Source organism: Rhinatrema bivittatum, chromosome 1 (assembly GCF_901001135.1).
Source record: "Rhinatrema bivittatum chromosome 1, aRhiBiv1.1, whole genome shotgun sequence".
In the NCBI taxonomy this organism is placed as follows: Eukaryota; Metazoa; Chordata; class Amphibia; order Gymnophiona; family Rhinatrematidae; genus Rhinatrema; species Rhinatrema bivittatum.
This window is the reverse complement of record NC_042615.1, coordinates 548,347,786-548,364,365: the sequence shown is the minus strand read 5'-3', so window position 1 is coordinate 548,364,365 and position 16,580 is coordinate 548,347,786. Positions and strand designations below refer to the sequence as shown.

Here is a 16,580-nt window from a genome sequence, read left to right as displayed (position 1 = left end):
AGTAGGGCTCTTTCTCTGACAGCTTTCAGATGTGCTGTTTTTGGAGATGGGATGGGTAGGGTCCCAGTACCAGTTGATCTCGTTGTCCATAGAGGAGTGTGGAAATGTAAGGCCGCAGTGAGCTATTCAATTTTGCCGTTATAGAGGGTCTTGTGTTTTAGGGAAAGAGCTTTATATTGAATCCGGTATATGATAGGGAGCCAGTGAAGATCTTTCAAAGTTGGAGTAATGTGATCGGATTTTCTGGAGTTAGTTAAAAGTCTAGCGGCCGAATTTTGGAGCAACTGAAGAGGTCTAGTGGAGGTAGCTGGCAGGCCCAATAGTAAGGCATTGCAGTAATCCGTCTTGGAGAGAATAAGAGCTTGCAGAACAGTTCTAAAATCATTGGGGTTTAAAAGGGGCTTTAATCTCTTTAAAACATTTCATTTAAAATAACCATCCTTAATTATACTGTTTACCCATCTTTTTAAGTTAAGTTCACTGTCCAGGACAATCCCAAGGTCTCTAACCTCGAAAGAGATGGGATAATTTTTAGAAAAACAGCTCTTCAGGACTAATGGTACCCAAAATATTCAACATGTCTGGGAAAAAAAAAGGAAGTTTGGAGTAGGCAGGAGGAAGAACCATGATAAATGATGTTTTAATGACCTACACTTCACCCACAGACCTGCACACAAGCAACCATTCACCCTTTATTCTCCTTCTGGAGTCTCAATCCTGCTCAAACTGGTACAAGTCCAGGCCAAAGTGGTGCTGCAGCTATGCAGCTTCTATTATTGTTCATGGGAGTGATTTTGATGCTTTAAAATGTTCTTTTCCTTTTTACATAAGTGGAAAAATAGGAAAGTTAGCTGCAACAAAACATATTCGGCATGGTCTACCATGTAACAACTCCTACCCATTTTTGCAAGCCATCCCCTATTTTTAAGCATTGACTATATTTTTGCAGCCAAAAAGTCACTTTAAAAAAAACAAAAAGTGATGCTTTTGCCATGGAAGATCACAACTCTCAGCTTTTAAAAATTACTGGTCCAGTCCCAGATTTTTCTCATGAATATTGCAAAGCAGAACTGCTCTTAAACCCTGTGTAAAAGGGGTTAAAATCAAAGATAGGCAACCGATGGCCATTGTGTTCACCAATCTGCTTAGGTTTTCAGGATATCCCTAAATAATATGCATGAGATAGATCTGCATGCACAGTGCCTCAACTCTATGCAAACTGATCTCGTGCATATTCATTATCAGTATCTTGAAGACCTGAGCAGATTGATGAGATGACCACGAGGACTGGAGGTGCCTGCCCTTGCTTTAACAGGGCCTCTAAGCCACATTTTTCTAATGTAGGATACAAACATTTTTATTCACCAAAGTGGCCAAACATCTTTCAGTCATAAATTTTCAATGTCTTGGCTTTGGAAGAATTGAACCCTTGGATCTTACAGCACTGACTAAAGCATCAGCATTAACCTCAGAATTATCTTATATGCAGAAAACTGTAAAAATGTGATTGCTGTTTGGATATAAAGGTTCAGGTTATGTTTAATAGAACATGGAGCTAACTGTTTATGTTTTGTTTATGTTTTGTGTTGTGTAAGGTTTTGTTATGCTTTACTGTCTATGTTGACTGCAATCCATTCAGATTGGTGGATCAGCAGAATAGAAATTGTGGAAATAAATAACCAAGCCACTGCTGTGTGCTGTCCTATCTGTATCTCGCTTATTGTTGAAACTGCTGTGACACTGTTTGTGGCTTCTTTACCCAAAACAAACAAATACAGCTTTATACTGAGATGATTGCTTCATTTTTAATGTCTTTCAAGCCTGTCTTAAGAGCGTCTACCAAGAGACAAATGACTTTTTGTTTCCTGTGCAGGATACTATGGGGATGGTATAAATGCCATCATTGTGTTTGCCGCATGCTTTCTGCCAGACAGCAGCCGAGCCGATTACAGCTATGTCATGGAAAATCTCTTTCTGTGAGTGACTTGCATTGCTTAGCTTCCTCTGATTTAATGCTTTAAGCCAAAGGCCAGGTAGACTATAATCTTTTCATAAAGAAATGAGACTCAGACTAGAGGCAGGGTATTAACTGAGTTTGCATGCCACCATATAGAATAATTTGTGCTTATACAACTCTGTCAAAGTACTATAGAGAAAATGCAGTTAGTGCAGTACTACAGGAAACTCTGGAGCATGGATTGTGCAGAGCATTTGATGTATCTCTGCAACCTGCAGATGCCAAGGAAAAAAAACGCTGAAAGACATTGCTAAGGAATACATTCTCCAGAGGGACAGAGCATCCATTGCAAATCTCTTGGTTTTAGCTCTTTGCTTCTGTTAGTGTTGCATGTTGAGAACGTTTGAGTGTGGTTTAGTCAACGGCACATTTAACTAGCCCTTTAAAAAACAGCTCATTTGAAATGTTCTCCCTTTCTTCTCCACCGAGTGTATTGCACTGTACACACAAATCGGGAAGATAACTTTTCAATAGAATAAATAACAAGGAGAATGGTGACACCTTAAAGATTAATAGCTTTATTGAGGCATGAGCTTTTAAGGACAAAGTTAATGCATCTGTCTGATTAAGTAGATTCTTGTCCTCCAAAGCAAATGCCTCAGATCGGTTGTCTATAAGGTGTCATCAGCCTCGGTGGTTGTTTTTACTACTACAGGGGTACAATTCTTCCTGCTAGCATGTATGCAATCAAAAGTAAACTGACCCCTGCATCGAAGAAAATGGCCATATTTAAACACTGCATGATACACTCAAGGAGCCAATAGGTTTAAATGTTGCAATCTCTTTTGATAGGTGGATACAAAAAATACCTAAACTAATTGTAAAATAACACTGATCCACTCTACTTCATTATTCATCCCATGAGGTTGCACCGTGTTATTTATTTTATTATTTAAGTGTTTTTATATACCGATAACCATATGCACATTGCATCGGTTTACATAGAACGTGTAACAATGATAGAGAAAAAAATACATTGAACAATTTGATTACATGGTAAACAGAGAAAGGTGCATAACATTATATGAGGAGCGAACATAACTGTTGATTTAAGCATATATATATTGGATACTATATACCGGGGTAGATTTTTAAAAATTGCGCAATCGCGTACTTTTGTTCGCGCACCAGGCGCGAACAAAAGTACGCTGGATTTTATAAGATACGCGCGTAGCCGCGCGTATCTTATAAAATCCAGGGTCGGCGCGCGCAAGGGGGTGCACATTTGTGCAACCTGCGCGCACCGAGCCCAGCGCGCGCTGCCTGTTCCCTCCGAGGCCGCTCCGATTTCGGAGCGGCCTCAGAAGGAACTTTCCTTCGCCCTCCCCCCACCTTCCCCTCCCTTCCCCTACCTAACTCACTCCCCCCCCGGCCCTATCTAAACCCCCCCCCCTACCTTTGTTGGCAGATTTACGCCTGCTAAAAGCAGATGTAAATCTGCGCGCGCCAGCGGGCTGCTGGCACGCCGTCACCCGACCCGGGGGCTGGTCTGGAGGCCTCGACCACGCCCCCGGGCCAGCGCCACGCCCCGGGCCCACCCCCAAAAACGCCGCGGCACACCCCCGAAACGCCATTTCGTTTCGGGAATGCCCCCGACACGCCCCCTCCCCGCCCCTTTTAGAAAGCCCCGGGACTTAAGCGCATCCTGGGGCTCTGCGTGCGCCAGCGGCCTATGCAAAATAGGCGCGCCGGCGCGCGCAGGCCTTTTAAAATCCACCCCACAATGTTTTGTTAAAAATTTGGTAACAAGGTATGCTTGTAGTGTGTTATATCTCATTAAAACTGGAGGGTAGATGGCTGTTGAAATAATATATATGTAAAGGAATAAAGCTTGGAAACAAGGCACGCTCAGAGAGTGGTAAATAACATTAATGGTAGAGAGTGGATGTCTAAGGGTATTGGTAGGTATTAGGGGTAGGCTAGCTTGAAAAGCCAAGTTTTCAATTTTTTTTTAAATTTGTGTATGTAGGGTTCAATGCGTAGGTCGGGAGGCATAGAGTTCCAGTTGATGGGTCCTGCTATTGAAAGTGCTCTGTCCCTAGTAGAGGATCGTTGTGTGGTTTTAGGAGAGGGGATGTGAAGGGTTCCTTTGTAGGCAGATCTGGTTGGCTTATTGGAGGTATTGACGTGTAAGGAGTTATTTAGCCAGTTGATGTACTGGTTGTGTAAGGTTTTGTGTATAAGGGAGAGTGTTTTGTAAAGAATTCTAGATGAGATTGGAAGCCAGTGTAGGTCTCTTAGGATGGATGTGATATGGTCTTTTCTACGTTAAGCGTAAAAAAATCCAAAATTGCTCTTTGTACTTCAAAAGTGAAATTAAATCACCTTCTCTTCCTGATACAATTATATAGTCAGTGTTGGATCACTGTAAATCTTCAATTACACAATTATTTAATAAACAATGTTGCACAATCGGTGCTTGTTCCTTAACAGTTTTTAAGCAACTATGATGTTCTCTCAGACAAAACACAGGGCCTGTGTCAAGTCTGATAGTTGGGACAGTGCGATAAGTATTTTTTGTATAAAAGTTGATTATTTTTATGTGCTGAAAATTTAAATAAAAAAAGACATTGTGAAGCCAATGATTATAATTAAGAACTTGGTCATGAAATTATTTGGGTTAGTGCTCAGTGATATGAAGCTTTCAATTATCTGCACTGTCAGTGTGTGTGTTCATAGTGTGAGCTCATTGATATAACATGTAAGAACTAGTGTTTTGTTTTTTTTTTACATGGGATGGGTTTAATTCACAGAGTTAGAACATTAAAGTACTATCAGATCCCAAATCAGTGCTAATTTTCTTATAGTAAAATTGCACTTTAAAAAGGTGCAGGAGATAGGTTACCATTCAAATTGATGTTACATAGTAGTTGACAGCAGATAAAGACAAATTGGCCCATCTGATCTGCTTGGCTGTGAGTGGTGTTGGTCCAGTAGCGCGAGAACTGAATTTGTAGTGGAAGTGTAATTCTGGAGAGCTAAGATTAGTAATATTTTAAGTTAGTCAAATGAAATGTTTGCTGATCTTTATTTCTCTATATCAAAGTGGAGTAAGATGGCAGCCACACTTTTTTTATTTAAGACTGTGGATGACTCTTCATGTGAATCCTACGTTACTTTAGCTCCCTATGCTTTAGTTTATCAAACTGCTATTGGGTAATATAAACAAAAGGTACTGTTCCTGCTCCACTCATCTGCAGTCTGTGTGCTAGAGATCTGCTGTATGTTTGCTTCTGTAGTTATTATACATACCAGATGTATGCAGCTCTGTACAGAGACATAGTGGACAGTCCCTGAATCTTGGAACATACAGTCTAGTCAAGACAGACAAGGCACACAGACAAAAGAAAAAAAACAAATACAAGGCTTTAAATGAATAGAAATGCCATATTGGGGGAAAAACTGAATTGATTGGATTATACTGTAAGTGGGATTGAAGAAGGGAGGGATAACTTTGAGTAAAGCTGCAAGGAATGAGGCTTCTTAAAAGTTTATATAAGAAAAAAGCCAGAGAGGCAGGTAGGTGTGAGTAATATTATATTCAGAGACCCCAAACTTGAAACCCAGACTGATCAACATTTCCAGCTAGCTTAAAACAGCTCTCTGCTATCCTAAGCAACCTACTACATAGTATACTACAGTTTTTGTACTAGTTGCAAAAAAGATTTCTCTTAAGAAATCCACTTTCTTCTTTAGGTGATGTTCCAGAAAGCGCTGGTATGTGGTATGTACCTGTAGGGAAAGATTACTTTCAGTTTAGGCCAGGAGTGCCTAAGTATTGAGTGGCAATTACAACCCTAAATACCTTGCTGGGGGGGACTGGATGGGCCATTTTGATCTTTATCTGTCATCATTTACTATGTTACTATGTGTATGTATAACAGTCAATTTCAAAAATCTCCGCGTGTCTGACTTAGATATTTTATTCAATGAAGTTAAGCTGATTATCTGTTGAATATCATCCTAAATTAATCTTGCTAAAACTAAGCCAGGTAGAATTAGAGGATTCAGACTGCATGCTTAAATCAGCTAACATTAAATATCAATGCTAGCCAGTTAAATCTTTTCTTACCGTCCGGCCCCTTCATCCCCCCTCCTGCCCACCCACTGGAATAAAAAATAGAGTGAACCAATGGCCCCTGATCCCCCACTCATCCGCTGGAATAAAACAAATGTAGCAGACCAAGCAACATTGTCAGAGAAATGTTGGATGCCAAGCACATGAGTAGGTAAATTTGCATCCTCTTCACAGCTTGGCTGGGGAAGCTTCCTGGATGGCAGGGGATGGATGGGCAGGAAGATCTAGAGGCTTCTGTCAAGTAGGAGGGGGTTCACGGTAGGGCTGATGAGGGAAATTTCTTTTAGCAAAATTGAGTGAGTGGGAGAATTTTTGCCCATCCCCATGATTAGTGAACTATCCGCTGTTTTAACACTCCACATGATGTAACACTGAACCAATATCAACATAGCCTTTTTTCAGCACATGCTGAATATGGTAAGCTAGAAGGGGCAGAACAGTGGGCATTGTGCTTAGAGTTGGCTGACGAGAACTTATATGTAGACAGGAGGTGGAAGACCAGAACTTCAATAACAATGAAATCAGCAGAGAGGAATGGTCAAAGAGTTGAGAGTCCATAAGCTATTGCAAATTAAATTGTTTATTAAGCCTCAATGATGTCCCAAGGGGGATCATGAAAGCGATTGCAAATTTATCATTACTTGACAATCTTTGAGACTTAATAAACTCTCGATCTAATTTTCAATAGCTTATGGATTCTCGACTCTTTGTCCATTGCTCTCTATTGACAACAACTTACACCATAGCATGTGGTATTTACTCTCAGCCCTCAAGGGCCACCAACAGGTCAGGTTTTCAGGACATCCTGAATGAATTTGCATGAGATAGATGTATCAGACACTTATTTCTCTTACCAGTAAAGATAAGAGGCAGTGTAGCTTGTTTTTTAAAGGTTTAGGAAGTGTCTGGAAGGATTTCCTAAGTTTGGATTTTTGGGCCTGCTCTAGGGCTCCAGCAAACCCTGCTGACAGTCTGAGTTGGGTCAGGAATCTGCTTTTTTCCTATATACTCCCTGGTGGGTAATAGCAGCATCCCGGTAATATTTTGAGCTTAAAGACATGTTGATTGGTAGGAAGTCTGCAGAGACCCTGCACATCGCCTGGACTCAGGGAATGGGGAACCCTATTTTTGGAGCTGTGTAGGTTAGGAAAGACCTGCCCCTCTACACCCTCAATGAGGACAGAGGAGGTGGTGACCCAAGGACAGGATTTTCTAGTGTTTGGAAACAGAATGCTGGGCTTGATGGACCCTTGGTCTGACCCAGCATGGCAATTTCTTATGTTCTTATTTTTGGGAAAGACTTTGTTTTGGAAGATCTGGGAGGAAGGTTCGGCTGCTCCTCTTCCTACCCATCTAAAGGATGTTTTGAGCTGTTAAGCAAGCCTGGATCCTTCACATCAGGGATCCTGAGATCCAGAAAACCTTGAGAGAACTACTAACCATGAGTAAAATATTATTCAAGATCACCGAGGCCACCACGTAGGAGTCTTCGCCCCTGGGGAGAGAGAGTACTGGATGGAGTTCTTGGTGCAGAGACAGGGATTTTTACATTTTTACTAGTTTACAAAGGGTTCCTGTCCAACTGAGGGATACCTTGCCCACCTGGGGATTCTAGATTTTCCAAGCCGCGGAAACTAGAAGTATCCTTGACCCTGATTAAAGACACTCCTGCACAGATAAAGGAAAGAGACTGTAAAATTACCAAACAAGAGAATCCTGTGGTTCTACAGTTTGTTTATTATGCCATAATCCGGCAGTTTTTCAACAGTAAATATTATAATTTTGGACACCAAACCAGTGACTCCAGAGTGGACTTTTTTTGTACACTTTTAGCACACACAGTGAAAATATGTATTCATTTCCCAGGAAACATGAGAAAGAGAAGATGTGACAAAATGATAGGGGTATGCATTCGTTTGCAACGTATTGGCAATCCGCAATGTATATGCCATATTCGTTGTATTCATGGGGGTCATGAAACGTATGGCGAACCCCCACGAATACAACATATCACTAACGAATAAACCCCCACCGTCCTGACCCCCCCAAGACTTGCTAAAAGTCCCTGGTGGTCCAGCGGGGGACCTGGAGCGATCTCCTGCACTCGGGCCGTCGGCTGCCAGTATTCAAAATGGCACCGATAGCCTTTCCCCTTACTATGTCACAGGGGCTACTGGTGCCATTGGTTGGCCCGTGACATAGTAAGGGCAAAGGCTATCAGCACCATTTTGAATACTGGCAGCCAATGGCCCGAGTGCAGGATATGGCTCCAGGACCGCCGCTGGACCACCAGGGACTTTTGGCAAATCTTGGGAGGTCAGGAGGGTGGGGGGTTGTAGTGAATTAAATTTAAAGGGTTGGGATGGGTTTTTTTTTTGGGAAACGAATAATGAACGGATCGGAGTCCCCCGAGAATGGATGCAATGGATTTGGGTCCCGAAGAATATGAATACTGAATGGGACGAATCCCTCCCTGCTGCACATCCCTACAAAATGACACTCCTGTCACTTTGGGCCTTGAAAGTAGAACTTTCCCCCATCAACAAAGGATCCCGACCCTGGGGGAAAGGGAACCATGTTAGAGCTAGCCAGGAGTTAATACAGCCCCAAAGAGACATTAAAAACTTTCATGGCCCTACCAGAGTGTTGTAAGCTCCCCAGGGTGAGGTTACGTAGATTTGCATACAATGGAGGCAGTTGTATGCAAATCTATCTCATGCATATTCATTAGGGGTTTCCTGAAAGCCTGACCTGTTGCCAGTCCTCGAGGGCTGGGAGTGAATACCACTGCTATAGACCATACATTCTTTCATGGCAACATTGTGTGTAAGATAGGGCATGTCCATGGAAGAGGTCCATTCACAACTCAGGAACTGGCCCTGTGTGTCTAATTGTTTTGGTTTATAATCATCGTCTTGGCATTAGTAATTATGTGAGCAGCAAGTGACATAATCATTGACTATATTTGTATTGTCTAAAAATGCATGCTTTTAATTGTACAAATAGAAAAAGATGCATTGGTTCAAGAGTTATTAGTGTTTCTTTTCATATGCAAGATCCTGTTTGATTTAGAGAGAGAGAAATTCATTTCTCTGTCTCACAAACTCACGCACTCTCTCTTTCACATCAGATATGTAATCAGTACTTTGGAACTCATGGTAGCTGAAGATTACATGATTGTATATTTAAATGGAGCAACCCCAAGGAGAAAGATGCCTGGGTTAGGCTGGATGAAACGATGTTACCAGATGATTGATCGGCGGTGAGGACCTTTGTTCATAATTAGATTTGCTGTGTCTTTTTTTTTTTTTTGCCCTGGTACATTAACATTTTTATATATCTTTTCTGTTCTTCTTGTCTCCATCCTCCAAAATCATGTTTCTTTCCATTGACAAGCACATTTCATCTGGCCTCAGCAAGATCATACACTGTGCAAGGGCCATCACTGAGCAAATCATGTATTCTGTTTTCTGATGACCATAATACAAAATCCTAACATGTTTTCACTCTTTATAGCATTCTTGGCACTTTATTGGGTGACAAAAGGTGGCTAATTGTATCTTTCATTCAGTGCAGGCTACGGAAGAACCTGAAGTCTTTTATAATCGTTCATCCATCTTGGTTTATCAGAACTATTCTAGCAGTCACGAGACCCTTTATCAGGTAGGGTTTCTCTCTTACTGTTTAGACTGCAAATGTCTTTCCCAGCCTTTAGGATATTTATTTTTTGGGCTCAGTGTTTAATGGTACTTGTTTAGCAGAGTGTGTGAGATCCCTAATTAAAATAAGCACAAACATTGATGAAATGCAGCATATGGAGCTCAAACAAATATAAACTTGCAAAATACGAGAAATAACTGAGGAAATTAAATATACCAGATGAGAGCGAGAGGCAGAGGGAAGGGCCATGAGATAAGAACAATAACTTGGATTTGAACAATCTTCTCAAGGCTGGGGGGAGGAGGCCCCCTATGAATGAGTTAAATAAATAAATAACTATCCTATTGTCTCACAACTGATGTATTCTCAGAATTGTATTTTCATGGGAAATAACATTTCCCATCTGCCATGCAGCCAATGCAATTAACAAATTAAGAGTGGCAATCTCTAACTAGGAGAATTTATGCAAATTACTATTTTATATTGCTGCCACTGTTTGATAGCCTAAGTTCAAGACCAACTATGATGATAAGCACCAACATCTGTACCCTCTGTTATGGGAGTCTCAGTTTAGTGGACCATTGGGCCGACCTGCAGGAGACTGGGAAAGGTGGTCAATGTCTCTAGTGAGTGGCAGGCCGGGAGGCAGATGTTCAGGCAGGACGTAGATGCTCTTCACCCTGGAAGCTGGTACTCCCCCGGGAGGAGCCCATAGGAGCCCAACCGCTGGGACTTAGGCGGCTTCACCCTTGGAAGCCGAAGCCCCCCCGGAAGGATCCCGTAGGGGCCCAACCGCTGGGACTTAGGCGGGTTGTGGATCAGGACAGGAAACTGGAACCAGACTAGGACAGTAGAAGTACTGTAACTGGGTACGGGTTCTGGAACCAGGCAGGAACTGTAGCAAGACTCGGGTACTGGAACCAGGCAGGAACTGTAGCAAGACTCGGGTACCAAAACCAGGCAGGAACTGTAGCAGGACTCGGGTACCGGAACCAGGCAGGAACTGTAGCAAGACTCGGGTACTGGAACCAGGCAGGAACTGTAGCAAGACTCGGGTACCGGAATCAGGCAGGAACTGTAGCAGGATTCGGGTACCGAAACCAGGCAGGAACTGTAGCAGGACTCGGGTACCGGAACCAGGCAGGAACTGTAGCAAGACTCGGGTACTGGAACCAGGCAAGTAGGAACCAAGCAGGCACTGTAGCTGGCAAGCAAGCATGCACTGTAGCTGGCAAGCAGGAACCAAGCAGGTACTGTAGCAGGAATGGAGCGATATGGCAAGGCAGGTCACTCCGGGGCACAACACAACAGGGAACCGGGAGGTAAACCCGTTGTAAGGCAAAGACTGGATGTCCGTGGCTGGCTCATCAAGGCCGCGACATCTGACATCAGGAATTGGGCGGAGTCACCACTGGCGGGAAACGGCCTAGAAAAGCGCCCAAGTGGTGCGCGCGTGTGCCTAGAAGCAGGGCGTCCATGGGAAGCTTTCCAGCGGCACAGCCCCAGCGGGGACACCACCAAACAGGCCGCAAACCAGGCCTCCAGAAGCGGGAGCAGGTCCGGGAGCATGGAGGTAAGGGTCTGGCCGCGGTGCTCGCAGCCAGAACCGCAACAGTACCTCCCCTCTTATGCCCCCTCTTAGCCGGTCCGGGTTTACTTGGGTGGTCCAGATGGAACTGCCGAAATAAGTCCTTGTCGAGGATGTTACGGGCTGGTTCCCAAGAATTATCCTCGGGTCCGCAACCCTCCCAGGCAAGCAAGTATTCCCATCGGCGTTGGTGGATCCGGACATCCAAGACTTCACGTACTTGATACGTAACCTCGTCCGGTACTGAGGGGTCCGATGGTTCAGGAGCCCGGGAGTGGTATCTGGATAACACAAGAGGCTTCAGCAATGACACATGGAACACGTCATGTATGCGCATGGAGGAGGGTAAGCGTAGACGGTATGAGACTGCTCCCACTCGTTCGGCGACTCAAAAAGGCCCACAGAATTTCGGAGCTAGTCTTCGAGAGGGAATACGTAGCTGTAGATTTCTGGTACTAAGCCAGACACGATCTCCTGGGAGGAAGATGGGTGCTGGCTGACGATGCCTATTCGCCCATTTCTTGGCGGACAGGGCTGCTTTATGGATCTTTTCCTGGATAGAGGTCCACAAGGAACGAAGCTGGCGGGTTGAAAGTTGCAAAGCAGCGGCAGGTCCTTAAATCACCGGCGTAGCGGGAGGGTGCCGGTAGCTGAGTCACAGAAGAGCTGGGTCCCTCGGGGAGCCTGCCGGCGGAAGGCAAGGACTCCAGGCGCGTGGATAGCCGTTCCACCGTGGCTGCCAAAGTATCAATGCAGCTCTGGTGCTGCAGCATCTGCCGGGCCATCCCGGGCAGATCCGAGGGAGCGGGTGCATCCGCCGAGTCCATGGCTGTGCAATCTGTTATGGGAGTCTCAGTTTAGTGGACCCTTGGGCCGACCTGCAGGTGACTGGGAAAGATGGTCAATGTCTCTAGTGAGTGGCAGGCCGGGAGGCAGATGTTCAGGCAGGACGTAGAGTTGCTCTTCACCCTGGAAGCTGGTACTCCCCCGGGAGGAGCCCGTAGGAGCCCAACCGCTGGGACTTAGGCAGCTTCACCCTTGGAAGCCGAAGCCCCCCCCCCCCCCCCCCCCCGGGAGGAGCCCATAGGGCCCGGCCACTGGGATTTAGGCGGGTTGTGGATCAGGACAGGAAACTGGAACCAGACTAGGACAGTAGAAGTACTGTAACTGGGTACGGGTTCTGGAACCAGGCAGGAACTGTAGCTGGCAAGCAGGAACCAAGCAGGTACTGTAGCAGGAACGGAGCGATATGGCAAGGCAGGTCACTCCGGGGCACAACACAACAGGGAACCGGGAGGTAAACCCGTTGCAAGGCAAACACTGGATGTCCGTGGCGGGCTTATCAAGGCCGCGGCGTCTGATGTCAGGAATTGGGCAGAGTCACCACTGGCGGGAAACAGCCTAGAAAAGCGCCCAAGTGGCGCGCACGCACGCCTAGAAGCCGGGCGTCCATGGGAAGCTTTGCCGTGGCGCAGCCCCAGTGGGGACGCCGCCAAACAGGCCACAAACCAGGCCTCCGGAAGCGGGAGCAGGTCCGGGAGCACGGAGGTAAGGGTCTGGCTGCGGTGCTCGCAGCCAGAACTGCAATACCTTCAGGTGGTAAACTTTGTTTTCATGATTTCCCTGAGCCAGTGAATGTTTCTTTGAGTTACATGATGAGGTAAAATAACGTCCTTTCTTGCACCCCTAAAATTAGCCTATAGCTATGAAAAGGTTAAGATGAATTTGAAAGTCAATTTATTCTATGAAAGCAGATTGGTCATGACATAGACTAAACTTTGCACTGCACATTGAGCAGGGAAGGGAAGTGGTAAGAGAGGGTGTGGGGAAGGAGAAAGTGCAAAAGCAACATCAGGATGGTGAGAGTGAAGTGATATAAGAGGCAAAAAAAGTGTGAGAGCAAGGAGTTGGAATGAGAGGCAGAACTGGGGTAAGGAGCGTGAGGGCTGGGAGGCAGCATTAGAGCTGGGGGTGTGAGGATATGCTGAGAATGGGTGAGGGTGAATAAATGAAGGGTAAGATAGTTGGGAAGAGAATTGTGAGGGGAAGGGAAGAAATGTTTAGGGAAAGAGGAGAGATGGAGGGGTAAGGGAGGAAGGAGAAGAGAAGAAGGGGTGAGAAAGAGAAGGGGAGACATGCAGAGGTAAGGGGAGTAGGATGATGGAATAGGGAAGAGAAGGATGAAGGTGTGAGACGAACACGATTTGAAAAACTTGAAGATAGAGAGAAGATAGAATAAGGGATGAGAGTTGACAGATGAGAGAGAAAGTATAAATGTTTGAAAGAGAAACAAGGGTTAAAAGATTGGAGGGGAGGGAAAAGAGGAGACTCTTGGAAATGAATGGTATGAAGCATTAAGAGAGCTGACAGAAGGACCCCCTGCAGTCTGCTCAGAGTGAGAGGGGCAACACTGCTTTAATGAAACAGTATTTTCTTCTGAGGCTCAGCCACAGGCTCATGCTGTACATAGCAAGACTCAGACAAACCATTCAATCTTTGGCTTTGCCCTCACTTCCCTGCTACCGTGAATCGCCTGTACCCATTCCATTCTTTTTTTCAATTCAGTACCATTTTTGCCTCCATCACTTCCACTGGGCGTCCTTTCCATACATCATTCCATGAAGAAATATTTTATATATTTTTACTTTTTTCCTTGATTTTTATAAAGATGTTCAGTGAATGCATAATATTATTTTCTTCTAGCTCAAAATTCAGCAGCAAGATAAAGTATGTCTGCAGTTTGACAGAGCTTAGTGAGTTGATTCCAATGGAATATGTGCATATCCCAGAGAGTATTATCAAGTAAGTGCATAACTCAGAGGATATTATCAATGAAGATGTGGTGAACTCTAGGGATGTGCATTCATTTTAAACAAAATAGACAATGGAAACAAAATTGTCTATTTTGTCATGTTTCGGGAGCGTCCCTAAACAAAACAATATATTGACGAAATTTCGTGCGCACTAACTCTGAAATGAGGGAAACATGAAATAACTATCTCCTGAACCATTATTAAAATGAAATTTGACAGTAAACGCCCCGAAACGAAAATGACACGAAAAAATTCAGTGCACATCACTGGTTGAACTCCTACTAGCCTCAAATACTCTCAGAATTGTTTGGGCTGAGTTCTCAGGTCTGGTGGTATCTGTGAACAGAAACAAGAGATGGACTTTTAATACTGAGAAATGGGAGACAGGCATGGAATATGGGTAATGTGTATGCAATGCCCTCTAAATTGAGGAGTCTGAAAGTTTTCTGATTTAGGTTTCCAGCACATCAACTGGAGTATTCCTGCGACCTTTTTTAGCACTGACAGCTATAAAGCACGGTCTCTTAGAAGGTATCCCTAAATGCAAGGAGTCCATGTCACAGGAGCTCCGTCACACTCTTCATTATCATGTGTACCCGTACAGAAGGCCTTGTGTCTTACTCTAAATATATCATTTCTTTCTAGAAAGAAACTGTACAAGTCTAATCTTGTTTGTCTGTGCTGAAATGTTTCATAAATGTGTAAGCATTTTCCAGCTTTCTTGTTGAAGATGTTTGCAGCCTCTCTTTGAGAGCACAAATAAATAAATAAATGTTTAAAGGGAAACTGAATGATTGCGAAATCTTTCCATCAATTGCTTTAACTTGACCTAAGGTAGTCGGCAATTATGCGACGAAAAGAGCAGAAAATACTAGCAGCAATATCATTTCGGAGCAACCGCACGCTGATCACTGTTATCACATGACAGCCACTGTCAGCATCAGATTGCTTAGAGTATCCATCAGAGATGGCCTCCCTGTGATGATACAGGCCTTTCTATATTTTGAGGTGGCAGGGTGCTAAATATTAGAGATGTGAATCGGAACCAGAATCGGATCCGATTTCAGTTCCAATTCACATCTCTACTTAATATTCTCTCATAACAGACCCTGCTATACATGGATAATTTAAGTAACATATAGCCACTATATATGAGGCTGGATAGATGGTGCACTTCTCCTGAAGGCCATTTCAGCAAGCTGTTATCTTTCACATCCTATGTTGCATTTGGACTGTGGCAGAAATAGAATAAAATAAATAAGCTTCAGAAGTAGCCAGCAGTGCCATTCCTTTTAAGGGATTTTGCTTATGCAAGCCTGTCCAGAAATTTTATTTTTTTATTTTTTTAAGATTTATATTCCGCGTTTTGCACTTTTTTTTCAGCACTCCATGCCCAGAATTAAAATGTAATAAGTGTTTTCTGTTACATGTCTGCTACCCAGAACAAATATTTTACCTTACTAGACTCTCTATGCCATCCTTAATATAGAGAGGACAATCTTAAGAGAAAATTTCCTGGGTAACTAAGCAGCCCAAAGTACTTTAGCCAAGGGAAAAATGGAGGGGGCTAGGAGGTCGGGCAAGGGTAAAAGTAGGTTCAAAGTTTGTGCTGTAAAGTCCATACTTTTGTACCTGTTGTCCCTGCTGGTCCTGAATGTTCTCCTGAAACTATCAGGCCAATACAGTACAGACCGATACAGTACAGTGCGCTCCGGTGGAGCGCACTGTTAGCCCAGGTTTGGACACGCGTTTTCAACTCGCTAGCTTTACCCCTTATACAGTAAAGGTAATAGCGCGTCGAAAACGCGTGTCCAACCCCCCCCCCCCAAACTAATAGCACCCGCAACATGCAAATGCATGTTGATGGCCCTATTAGCTATTCCCGCGCGATACAGAAAGTAAAATGTGCAGCCAAGCCGCACATTTTACTTTCAGAAATTAATGCCTGCCCAAAGGCTGGAGTTAATTTCTGCCGGTGCCGGGGAAGTGCACAAAAAAGCAGTAAAAACTGCTTTTCTGTACACCCTCCGACTTTAATATCATAGCGATATTAAGTTGGAGGCCCCAAAAGTAAAAAAAAAATTTAAATTAAAAAAAAAAAACATTTTAAATCGGCCCGCAGCCTGCGGGTCGGAAGACGGATGCTCAATTTTGCCGGCATCCGTTTTCCGAACCCGTGGCTGTCAGCGGGTTTGAGAACCGACGCCGGCAAAATTGAGCGTCGGCTGTCAAACTCTCTAACAGCCACTGCTCCTGTCAAAAAGGAGGCGCTAGGGACGCGCTAGACCCTAACGCCTCCTTTTACCGGGGCCCTAATTTGCATAGGCCACCCTCCTGAATCATGCGCCCAGGAGAGTGGCCTGTGCGCGCGCCGGGAGAGCAGACGCTCGCCAGCTCTCCCGCGCGTTTTTCTGTATCGGCCTG

General features: G+C 44.4%; 2 protein-coding genes across 6 annotated transcripts in view; one reads left to right on the top strand and one right to left on the bottom strand.

Moving 5' to 3' along the window:
- GCNT1 (glucosaminyl (N-acetyl) transferase 1) overlaps positions 1-16,580 on the bottom strand; it is a 211,208-nt gene that overhangs the window by 12,067 nt on the left and 182,561 nt on the right. The gene's annotated exons all lie outside the window — the stretch shown is intronic.
- The window catches only part of PRUNE2 (prune homolog 2 with BCH domain), a 140,960-nt gene that overhangs the window by 105,157 nt on the left and 19,223 nt on the right, over positions 1-16,580 (top strand). For 4 of the 5 annotated variants that reach the window (XM_029616257.1, XM_029616239.1, XM_029616248.1 and 1 more), the window contains exons 6-9: positions 1,874-1,976; positions 9,226-9,357; positions 9,672-9,758; positions 14,047-14,145. In XM_029616257.1, coding sequence (XP_029472117.1) covers positions 1,874-1,976; positions 9,226-9,357; positions 9,672-9,758; positions 14,047-14,145 — 421 coding nt within the window. Of the gene's footprint in view, positions 1-1,873; positions 1,977-9,225; positions 9,358-9,671; positions 9,759-14,046; positions 14,146-16,580 lie in introns of those variants that run through there. The other variant, XM_029616267.1, reaches the window with a different exon arrangement.